This window comes from Rhagoletis zephyria, unplaced genomic scaffold, assembly GCF_001687245.7.
Source record: "Rhagoletis zephyria isolate East Lansing unplaced genomic scaffold, Rhagoletis_zephyria_1.1 Rzeph_scaffold_10793, whole genome shotgun sequence".
NCBI classification, from domain to species: Eukaryota; Metazoa; Arthropoda; class Insecta; order Diptera; family Tephritidae; genus Rhagoletis; species Rhagoletis zephyria.
This window is the reverse complement of record NW_016167870.1, coordinates 7,910-20,469: the sequence shown is the minus strand read 5'-3', so window position 1 is coordinate 20,469 and position 12,560 is coordinate 7,910. Positions and strand designations below refer to the sequence as shown.

Sequence of the window (12,560 nt, the reverse complement as noted above, 5' to 3'; positions counted from 1 at the left end):
AAAGTTATAATACCCTTGTGCACAAGTGCGCTCGGGTATAAATATGTAATTATAGTGAACTATTTTGAGATTTTAGAGATTTTCGGGATTTTCGGGACTTATCGATGTTTTTATCGGTTTTGCTATCGATATTTTTATTGATTTTGTTATCAAAATTTTTATCGATACTTTCGGAACTTGTAGATATAATAATCGATATTTCTAACGATTCTGTTAAAGATATTTTTATCGATTTTGGTATCGAAATTTTTAACGATATTTTTATCGAATTTTTTATCGATATTTTGATCGATTTTGCTATTGATCATTTATCGATTTTGTTAGCGATATTTTTATTGATTTTCTAATCGATTATTAATAGATTTTTTATCGATATTTTTATCGAATCTCTAATCGATTTTGCTACCAATAGTATTTTCGATTTTGCTATCGAAATTTGTATCGAATTTGTCATCGATTTTGTTATCGATATTTTTATCGGTTTTGTTGCATTTTTTGCCAAAAATTTTGGATTTGCTCACACAAGTTCTTGGCTCGTCATGCAATATGTATGCTAGCCAGAAATGCGATTGATTTATAAAAAAATGTAAGTGCGCCTGGGCTACACCGGAGAAGTGAAACTTACGTTACATATATATTTTGTCTCGTAACCAATATACATACATCTGCTTTTGCTTAAGGTTATATTTTTTTCTTTTTTCTATCTAGATCCCTACATCTACCCCTGTTCGTTCTAATAACATTTATGTTATTCTGTTTTCGTTTATCTTTATTTTTATCTTTATATTCTATCGATAACAAAGTCGATAGTAACAACCAACAAAATATTCAACAGCTTACGAAATTTAGGGGCGGGGCTCGACCGTATTAAGCTGGCATTTCAGGGTACTATTTTATATATATATAAGGAAAATTTGAAAGTTAGTGGGAGGGGGCTCGAGCACCCTCCTGTTCTACCTGGCTACGCCCATGTGCATGTCTATAATGCAACGCTGGCCTTCTCAACTCTGTCCTCTATATTAGCTTTCCTCGTATGCTTTCTATCTAATACGAGTCCTAGATATTACACATTCTCCTTCAGAGGAATCTTCACACCATTGAAAATTATCGGCGAGTCTATGTTTCCTTGTGAAGAGAATTACTTCAGTTTTAACGAGGCTTATTCGGAGTTCCCTGCTCTCTGTCCAGATTCTAAGAGTAAGTTTTGAATTTTACGACTGTACCAACGACTGGACCCAATATGCTTTATTTGCTCTCGCAAGCATAATTTTATAATTGTGGCGGGGGCAGCACCGTACGATTCTTCTGGACAATTCGTTCACTGATACATAGGAGTGAATACGGAGACCGTATATCAAATTTCCTATATTGCGTTAATGTAAGCCTTGTATTTTTCGAGGACCCGTCGTAGTCCTTTTTCCATTTTCCTGGGCCAGCAACGTGTGGGGAGGTTTTTATCAGAGGCTTTCTGCTTCTTTTAAAAGGATTTGTTTTTGTTGTGGGCTGGGGTGCACTGAGAAAAGAGTTTGGTTGCGCCAAAGAAGAGGCCAAATTGTTGATAAGGATTCCTCTCTTCGCACTGATGAATCCAAGATGAACAGTTAAGCAAATATGTGTATATAATAATTTTTTTTTATTAACTCACCGGCACTCAAGTGTCTGCCGTGGGTGCGCGTGGTAAGAGTATTTTTTTTTCATGCGTTCAATGCGTTTGACCGCTCTTGGCCGCTTTTATTTAATTTTCACTTTTTTCCTTTTCTATTCATTAATTTATAAATTTCCTCAGCGCTGCATCTGTTCAATGTTTAAATTTATGTTCGCTTGCATGTTTTCTTATGAGAATGATTTAATTTCTTACTTTGTTGCCTCAAAATGTATGGGCAATTTGCAAAGCAACTCGTTGAGTAAGTTATTTGGCGAAAAAAGGCAGCAGCAATTGAAAAAAATCATTAAATGCGATTAGGTTATTGGCAGGATGTGAGCGCCATGGGTGGAATGATTTAGAATTAAATGCAACTGCCTTAAGTGCTCAGATGTATGTACATATGTACATTAGAGTGCATCGCTCCCCATAAAAAAAAAAAAAAAAAATCGGTACTATTTTTCCATTATACCTCCAAAAATGGAGTGTCTTATAAATAAAAATAGTTTTTTTTTTTAAGTATTTTGCGAAAAAGTCACATCAGCTGACAAAACCGTTTAAGCTTGAAAAGATTACATACAAATATTTAAACAAATTTTCAGCGGAATCATAATAATGAGATTTTTTATGCTGTTTTTGAACTTTTTTCAAAGATTTAAAATTTTTTTAAGATTTTGAGAAAAACTTGAATAGCACAGTTAAAACTTTACGCATTTAGACTTATCATTTGAAAGGTTTTTATTTCCATGCAAATAAACTCATTAACGCCCGATTTTTTTTTCTGCAAATATCAATACATCTTAGTTCAGCTTGGAATGACGCTCGTCCAGCTTACGTAAATCTTAATAATTTTGCGAAATATTCTGGTACAGGTCTTCAAATATAATACATTTTGTAATCTCGGTGGAAAAAACAGCAACTTTTTTTGGTGATACAGCCTAATGTACATATTTGGGTTCAAAGAAAAAATTAAATTTTTTTTTTAAATTTCAATAAATGTTTTCTTATGAAATAAAAATCTATTTGCAACACAAACGGATTGCTTAATCGAGTAATGTATGGGAACACGGTCAAATACGTTTACTTATTTAGGTGGTTTGCAGCTTTTAATTTGCGGCAAATGCACAGAAAAATGAAGGAAAGGAGTGAGGGAAAGTTAAATTATAATTTCTGCAAAATAGTCCACTTTTTAGGAGTTATTGTAGGGTAAAGCGGATATAAGAATGGGTTAAACTGGGAACAAGTAAATGGTTATCTGCACTATCAAATGAACTCGATTTGATCTCCTTCCTTGAACTGCTCTACGTTAAGCAATGCGCCTTCCATAATTTATTTCCATAAAGTGAAGATCCCATTTGCTGAGCGCTTATCACCAAATCTGGCAATCAACAGGAACAAGAAACAACCGCAGCGGCAGCAGCCACATCACTCAAATAAACCGACACAATGATGGACAAACAAACTGATTTTTTTTAGAATTGTTTAATTTTTTAGTCAGAGCCAAATGTTGCTAAAATTTTACGATCAAATTTTTATACAGCATGATTGGTAGGTACGCTTACGCACTTAAAATGGGCTTGTGCAAGTCAATATGGTAGCGTATGTATATGTGAATATGTACGTATGGGTGCACATACGATTACCCGTGGACCATTTCGCAGAAGTAGACCCATAAATTACAGTCATATGCTTCCCACTTTTTTCAGTTTATTATATGTATATATTTTTTATTTTTACCGCAACGAAAAAATCAGAACTTTTACGGGACAAACATACGAGTATTTACAAAAATAAATGAGTAAATACTCATTCAACCTAGAAAGGACGGAGCTGATAGAGATAAGAAATCTTAGTACTTTTGTATGATTATACATATGTATATGTANGACAAACATACGAGTATTTACAAAAATAAATGAGTAAATACTCATTCAACCTAGAAAGGACGGAGCTGATAGAGATAAGAAATCTTAGTACTTTTGTATGATTATACATATATGTAGATGTGGGCATCGGCGTAGCCAGAATGAAATTTAGGGGGGGCTCGACCCTATTAAGCTGGCATTTCAGGGTACTATTTCATATATATATATACCTGGCTACGCCCATGGATGTGGGTAATTATACTCGTACAATTATGTTTGCATAACTTATCTGTTGCCGTAGGTAAGTATAAATAAACAAAAGGGAAAACTATAAATTGAAAGACATATTATGTATGCATATGTATGTATGTATTTATGTATGTGAATATGTATAAAAAGTCAACTAAAAATAAAATCTTAATGTGCACATTAAAGCCAAAGGATTATGGAGAGCAACTCGTGTAGAGTTGCGTAAATACGAAAAAGTGAAAGTGAAGTGGTCTTATGGCACACTGAGAAAACAAAAGAATATAATGAAAAAATTCAACAGCCCTTCTCTATCTTTGAGAGATACCCAGAAAAATAATGATTATCAAATTATTTTCCAAACTTACCGTTACTTGATATTTTAAGATAAATTATCTTTTTATAATATAAATTTTATGATACTCCAAACCGTGTGCAAAGCCGATTTAAAATATTCACCATTAAATCTTAGTGAATTTTCTGCAATCGAATTAATATCAGGAACGCAACATATCCAGTCGCTCATGCAAGACTGGAAAATGAAAGCGGTTCATGGCAGATATCCACATGCTCTAGACGCTCCTGAAGTAGATAACGCTGCTTCCAACGAATGGTTAATTCACTCCGGTATCTACGCCGAAACTGAAGGTTTTATGATCGCTATACAAGATCAAGTTATTGCGACTAGAAACTACTCGAAATATATTATGCGTGCTTCCGTTGAAAACGACCTATGCAGACGATGCCAAAAGCAAACAGAAACCATCCACCACATCACAGGAGCTTGTGTCACGTTAGCAGCCACCGAATACTTAACCAGACATAACCAGGTAGCAAAAATTGTACACCAGAGTCTAGCGATACAACATAAGCTAGTAACGGAACGTACTTTAAATATACTCCAGACGCTGTAATGGAAAACAGAACGAGAAAGCTANGATACAACATAAGCTAGTAACGGAAGAGCTGCCGTACTTTAAATATACTCCAGACGCTGTAATTGAAAACAGAACGAGCAAGCTATATTGGGACCGATCAGTTTTGACGGACCGTCCAATGCCACACAACAGGCCGGACATAATAGTGGTCGAAAAAGAAGTGAATCAAGCGTTCCTCATAGATATAGGCGTACCAAATACTCACAATCTTCAAGATTGTTATATGGAGAAATACAGAAAATACCAGAGCTTAGCATACGAGATAAAGGATTTGTGGAAATTAGAAAAAGTAGAGGTGATTCCAGGAATAATTTCGACAACAGGAGTTATTCCAAAATCATTGAACACTAGCCTGGAAAAACTCAACATGGTAGAAAAGCGAAGGGCCATACAAAAATCTGTGATATTATCTACATCATCGATAGTTCGTAAATTCCTGAATATAAATTAGCATTAAGAAACAGAAAAACTTGCAACTGTGTAGTATTGTCAATATCCGTTTGTAACCAATCTGTAGATTATATTTCTCTTATACTACTTTATAATCAATAGTGTTAAGTATTTTGTTGTATACCAACCAATACTTGATGTGAACTCGTAACGGAGAAACAATAAAATAAAATAAAATAAAATAAAATAAAATAAAATAAAATAAAATAAAATAAAGTAAAATAAAATAAAATAAAATAAAATAAAATAAAACAAAAATAAAGTAATATAAAATAAATGAATTACGAAACTCTGTCATGGAGATGCTCATGCATTGTATGTACATTTTTTTGTAACGATTATAAATACAAAAAGCTTAGCTCAAGCTGCACTGAGCCCGCAGGGTGTCCCACTGTGAAAAGAAGAGTAAATTTAGTACATAGTAAGATATAAGATATTTAAGACTATATTGAAATTACCGCCAATACCATTCATAGTGATGCCACACCCAGAAAAATGTCTGCTAGAAATATTAGCATAATTACGGTGACGACATTTTTATAGTGTAGTAAATAAAGGATAAACTTTCATATGTATTTTTTATTATTTTATCAAATTCAAAAGATATACTTACACATTAAGTATTAATATATACGAAAGAAAAATAAGTTGAGTATGTGTCAGGTCTATTTGAACATTTATGAATGTCGAGAAAAAATTTTGGGTGTATAATTTTTTATAGGCACTCGCTGAAAACAGTTAAATCGCGTTTTTTCCTGTTACTTTTTTTTGATGTCCAATTTTTTAAATCTTTATGTCACCGAAAAGGTCTCGCTCAGTACTATAATTGGCCTTTTAAAGGGTGTGGCCTTTTGGAAATACTATCCCTGGTTTTTATTTTTATACTCTCTCTCTAAAAAATTGTGAGGACTTTGCTAAAAAGTGTTAGGCTTTATTCACAAAAAAAAAGTTTAAACTGTTTTAAATACTTATGTAGAGGCTTACATATTTAGCTTTTGTGTTGCTGTATTTTGGAAGGAACTTCGGTCACCCCAAGCCAAGTTTGGTTTGGAAACAAACCGGTTTCGTCGTTATGCCATCCTGAGTGTCGTTTTTCGTTTTTTTTTGTTTACCCGAGTGCACCTGTGCACAAAGGTATTATAGCTCGAGATAGATATAGACATACATATAAATAAAAAAAAAGCTCAGAATGAAAAGATAAATCGACTAAGCCATGTCTGTGTGTCGGTACGACCGTCCGTCTGTGCAAATGATGACTCGAGTAAAACTTGTAATATCTTAACGTAACTTGGTACGTGTAACGGTAGTTGGCAATAATACACAAACTGCGAAAAATCAGTAGCTTCTGAAGCTTCTTCACTCAAAATTGTTACTACAATTGAAATTTTTTAATTGCCTTCAGAGGGGCCACTATTTAAAAATCATTTTATTTTCTTTTGTTTTTGATGTTAATCGGAAAATAGACTCGATTTAAGTCCCAGTGGAATGGCAGTGCCCACTACTGAACTGATTTTGCGGCTGAAAAAATATATTTTACTGCTGCATTCGGTTTTGCAGACAACTTCATACTTACAAGAAAATGGAGAAAATATTTTTTTTCGGTCAAGTGTAACATATTTCGATTGTAACATCTTTCCAGGGCCAGTTATTGTCCTGAGCGAGACCTTTTCGGCGACATAAATATTAGAAAAAAAATCGTAACTTTTGTAATTAAACGAATTGATAAAAGTTTTAAAAATCAAAAAGAGCACGTTTTAAGGACAAGCCTTAAAATAAAGGGCAAAACATTGTTTTAGAAAAATAATTTAAGTCAAAGGACAGCACTCTAGTAAAAAATACTGTCCTTTGAAATAAAGTACGGCTGGTCACCGTATGCATAATAGAACAAGGAAAATACATTTGCTCGTGCGCCCACACCAACGCACCGCAAAAGCCAATGGCCTGCGGTTGAAAGCGTAGTTGGAAGAGAAGCGTACAAGTGAACATACATACGAGTATGTCAATATGTATGTATGTATGTAGTATGTAGCGTTTTACTGAAATTAAACTTACAGACTGATAAGCAGAAATTCATGTTTGTACAACAAGTGTGTTATTGCTTATGTATACATACATAAATGCGGGTCAATCCATGTAAAGCGGACTAATCGTTGGCATCGGCCATTTTCGATTTGTATGAATTTTGGTCAGAATTTTTCTTTTTTTATCATATAGCGGAGTTCTGAAAAAGGGGAAAAATGTGTTTCCAAAATTCAAAATTTCACAGTATCCTGGCTTTCGCAAGTAGTTTTTTTTTTAATCTCGAAAAATGTTACATATATGTAGTCGCCAAAAAAGGTTCTGAACTCATTTTAAAGGTGATATTAGGGGCTATATAACAAAATATAATTACAAAAAAATCGTAAAATCAAAAACTTTATACACATTTTTTTGTAACTTTTTTATACAACGCTACCTTTAACTGATCTTAAATATCCTGAACTTTTTTTTCTTTTTAAAGATATGAATATTTGGAAATGAAAAAAAAATTGTGTAATAATTGAAAAGTGTTAACCATAACTTTGCAAAAAAAATTGTATGAAATCTACAACAAAAAAACCCTGAAAATTTCAGGATCTTTTGTATACAAAAATTGAGCCAAAAGTGTTTATATGTTTTTGATTTTACGATTTTTTTAAATTCAAAACTCTGTAAATTTAAAATTATTTTAAGCCCTAAATATTACATTTAAAACGAGAACCATTTTCGCAAATATAATAGTTTTTGATATATTAAAAGATTGCAAAATTATGCAATTTAGAATTTTGCATAACCTTGGATTTTTATTTAATATTTTTTTCTCTGGCAGAACTTCTTTCTCTATATGATAGAAGAAAAGGTCTGACCCAAATTCATCCAAATTAAAATTGGCCGTTCCAACGATTGCCCGATTTGACATGGAATGACCCCATGTAGAGTATATGTATATGTAGTTATGTACATACATACATACGTGACTATATTGCACAAAAAAGAAGGATGCTCGTAAGCATGAATGAGTATGTGTGTATAGAGGTACTACCGGCGAAAGGGTACGCGGGAGTAGCCGGTGATTAAGCGAATTTCCATAGAACTTATCTTGCAGATACGATGTCTTGATTGCAAGCGCACGATTATCATTAAAATGATTTTGAAAAATTTCCTCTTTTCTTAATATAGTATTTGTAGGTGCTATCGAAGTGATAAATGATGATAAGGAAGAGTGAAAAATTAAATAGCAACTGACTTAAGCTTCAAGCGATTAGCTGCTTCATTGCTATTCAACTATGTATAACAGCAAAGTCATCATGCATGGACAACTAAAATAAATAATAACAACAACAAAAAGGGTAATAAACACAAAGGCCACGATTAGTAAAGAAAACAGTACAATACATCGACCACAATTAAGCAAACAAAAGCCTACTACAAAATGCTACAAAACACGCAAACGCCTGGTGAAACGCAACAAAAAAAAAGAATAAAATTAAAAACAAAAAGGATTTAAAAAATTGCAAAAAAAAAAATTGAGGAAGAAGAGGAAAAAACGACATGTAAATACAGTGAGAACGAGTTTCAAAATTAAGTTAAGTATCGCTATACCACAAAAAATCACACACACGCGCGAAACAAAAGCTGGCCGAACCACAAAACGTGCTCAAGCCAAAACCGCGATTGAACAACGAAGCTAGTGAATGGTGAGTGTCAAAGCGGGCAGCAAGAAAAATAAAACAAAAAAATAACAAAAGCCACAAGTATCACAAAAAATGTGAGGGAAATATGCGAAAAAAATGTTTAAGTCCAAAATATGCCGCTGGGGAATGTGCGGAGAACACCGTTTCAAGCCAAGCCGATTAAGCGCGGCAGCTTAAAGCAGCAGCAAGATGCAAGGTATGTAGGCGCGCGCGCAGCGCAGTCAAACGCCAAGCGAGCTCTAGAGCGCCATTTACCGTTGGCGTACCGCAGAGAGCGTGGAGCGCGCTTAGAAAAATATGCCAAAAAGAAGTTTGTGTTGATAAAATTTTTGCTAATTTTTCGTACTCCAAATGTTCTCAACTCGACTTGCTTGCAATTGCTTCTAAACTTCTAAGCTCTGCTCGGCGCTCACTCTCGCTCTCTCTCTCACACGTGTTACGGCTCAAATACTCGCAAATACAAATAATATTTAGATACACACACTGCTTTAGGGTCTAAATCTGCTGACTTGCCGGTTCGAATGGGACATGTGGTCTTGGTATTGACGCTCGTTGTCAGCCGATGTTTGGCTGAGTGAAGTGATTTGTGGTTTGTATTGTTGTTGTTGTAGTGTATGCATATACATAACTTCAGGGCGTAAACTGAGAATTGCTTGCTAAGGTAGAATTAACACTTTAAGGGAATGTAATACGAATTGGTACATTACCAAATGGAGGTTGATAAGCAGCTTCAAAATATTTTTCGAAGAGCAATGAAACCTTCGCTTACGAGTGAGTTAAGGTCCGAAGGCAAGCCTTTTTGAGACTACTCTGAAATGTACGGCTGAGAGGTGAGATTACTTGGTCTAGTACTGCCATCGTCATGGTGAACAAGTTACGATTGTACCCACGCTCTGGCGAAAAAGAAGGTTGACGCTAACAAAGTCTGTCGATGTGAGCGCTTGAAATTTTCTTTCCACTCAGCGCGCCAATAATGCCATGTTTGTCCAGGTGTAAAGAGGAAGAGAGCTCCAGTAAACTTGTTGAAATGTTAACGATAAAACCGCCTATAAGAGACTGAAGCTGTTTAATCGCAACGAGAACCGTCCGGTACGGGTCTTAAGGTATGGACCTTACAAGAGCTAAAAAACGGGTATAAAGAATTGAAACTCGATTCCAGAAGAATCGAAAAACTGTTCCAAAAGAACCGAAGAACGAATGCAAGAGAAGCGAAAAAGTTTAAGAGTGCATCACTCTCCATAAAAAAAAAATTTCGGTACTGATTTTTCATCGAATTTATAAAATATATTAGATATATTTTACGATTCCTGCCAAAATATTTTACAAACTATTAGGATTACAGTTAGCTTGACCAATTTGAAAATACTTCCAAAAATCGTGTTGCTTTTATAAATAAAATTAGTTTTTGAAAATATTTTTTGTTAAAACCTCACCTGACCTTAAAATTTTCTATCATATAAAGTGAGTTTTTTTAAAAAATATTTTTATAAACTAATTTTGTGTAAAAAAATAGATTTTTTAGGTATTTGCAAGTCGGTTCAAGTCACTTAAATTTTAAAATTACTCCGATTTTTTTGCAAAGTCTGAAAATATAAAAGATTTCATAATTGCGGTGGAAACACGAAAATGTTTTTGGGGGGGCATCCTAATAAAGAGATATATGTATAGAAGTAGAAATGATAGGAGTGAAATTCGTATCGAATGTTATTGATATATTTATCGGTATGATTATCGATATGAATATAATAATGGATATCGTTAGCGAAATATGTAAATGCATTTATCGAAAAAAACAATATCAATATCGACTTTTTTTTGTTGCACATACTAGCATGATTAAATGTAACTACACCGATAAATATATACATATATATATATATATCGGTAGAAATTTCGCATATGTATAAAAATTAAGTACAAGTATTTGCAGTTTTTTGGATAATTTTTTTGTGAAGTCGCATCCGTGCCAAGTATATGTATGTATGTATTACTAAATGCCAATTGCTTAATAATTTGTCCTTTTTAAATCAAAACTTTTACCTCAAAAGCTACCCTGCCAAAGCAAAAATAAACTTAAGATATTTCAATAAATATACCACTTGACCTTGGCAAGGCCACATGTGCATTAGCGTCCAACCACTAAAGGGTTAACAAATTGGTTGTATGTTAGACCAATTATGCATTTGTTGAATATTGCTCAAATTAATTTTCAACGGAAAAATTAGACTAAAATCTCTTGACTAATCGAGAAAATGAAACCAACAAACAAATTGTACGAAAGAATATAAAAAAGATCAAACTGAAATTAGAAGCCCATGCCATACCCCCCACAGCACACAACACAACACGGCACAGCACAGTACATACATATATACATACACCCCTCGCAACAAGCACGCAAAGCTTTCAAATAGATATGTGAGGCTACATGAATGTGACTGGGTCCATTCATTTGTAGGTATGCTAATGGCGAGCCAAATTGAGCAGCAGGGCAGACGGCCGGACAACCATCAAGCCAGTGAGCCAGCGAGACGAGGCGGGGCGACCAGCTAGCCGGTTGCCGGGTACGCGTCCCAAGGCACTTTATTGTTGGCTCTTATGCCAAACAAACCGAAGCAATAAAACAGAAATAAAATTTAAAAAAAAAAAAAAACCAACGAAAATTTGGACGCTCGCTTGGATCACTCAGCGCACAGCATCGCATGGCCGCAAGCATTAGGCACAATTCAACGTACAGACAAACTGACATAAACTTAGCTATAGGTATGTGCGCGGGTAAGTCTGCCTGAGAATTACGGCTGAGACAAACCATTTGCAGGTTCTTTTTTTTTTTTTGATTTTTTGACTAGTGCGCGACGTGACGCTCAGAGCAAGAATGGCATAGGCAATGCCGCTAGCTGCCTGGCTGGTTGGTGATCTTGTTGAGGCTCACAGTGATCACAGCGTTTTGGCACTCAGCAACAATAGCAGCAACAAGCGCGACGCGGTAGTGGAGCATATACAAATGTATAATAAACGATTCGCAGAGTGCACGCAAAAAAGAGTCGCCTGAGACTTAGGCAGCGACGCCACTGCCGCGGTAACGTGGCTAGTAGTGGCGGTCTGGCTTTTTCGTTGACTCCGCCGCGTCAATCGTTGGCTGTAGTACGCCTACCATTCATTGCTGGCAGGCAGGCGGCAGTTAGTTGCTGAGCACTGCGTACGTCAAACATCCGCTGCATAGCAAATTACATAGAAGACAACAGCAGCAGCCACGACGCTGTTGACTGACTGCCGCCACCGTTCGCCGCGCGCTCATTGCGACTTGAGAGCGTACGAATGGAAGGCGCGCGCGCCCGGTTACTTGGGTTGCTTACCTAATGCGCGCGCCCCACTAGGCTATGGGAGCTATGCTAGCCGCGCGCGCTATGCCATCGCTCTGTGTCGCTAAAGCTTAGCGCAGCGTCGTCGACGACATTGTCTGCTATTTTCTGTCTGAATGTCGAGAGTTTTAAAAATTGACTTTTTTGCTCGGCGCGCTTCAGAGACTACGGACGGTTGGTTTTAGACGGTTTGCGTTTGCAGTGGCGGTAACGAGCGCGTCTTCAACAACGCTGTTTTATTATTACTCGTGTACTTATATATAGAATTTTATATTGGCAAGCTGCTGTATGTTTTATATTTATTTCCAATTTTATTTTTTTATTGGCGTTTTGTTTTTTTTTTT

At 35.3% G+C, this 12,560-nt stretch overlaps 2 protein-coding genes across 2 annotated transcripts in view; both read left to right on the top strand.

The window, feature by feature from the left end:
- Positions 1-4,198: 4,198 nt before the first annotated feature.
- Positions 4,199-5,142, top strand: LOC108376663 (uncharacterized). Its single transcript, XM_017632888.1, has 2 exons — positions 4,199-4,620; positions 4,700-5,142. Exons 1-2 carry the CDS (start codon positions 4,278-4,280, stop codon positions 5,140-5,142), a joined length of 786 nt encoding a protein of 261 aa, XP_017488377.1. The 5' UTR covers positions 4,199-4,277.
- A 7,268-nt stretch (positions 5,143-12,410) lies between these two features.
- The window catches only part of LOC108376662 (probable basic-leucine zipper transcription factor J), a gene marked incomplete at its 3' end in the record, with an annotated part of 8,055 nt that continues 7,905 nt past the window's right edge, over positions 12,411-12,560 (top strand). The window contains exon 1 of the mRNA XM_017632887.1: positions 12,411-12,502. The remainder of the gene's footprint in view (positions 12,503-12,560) is intronic.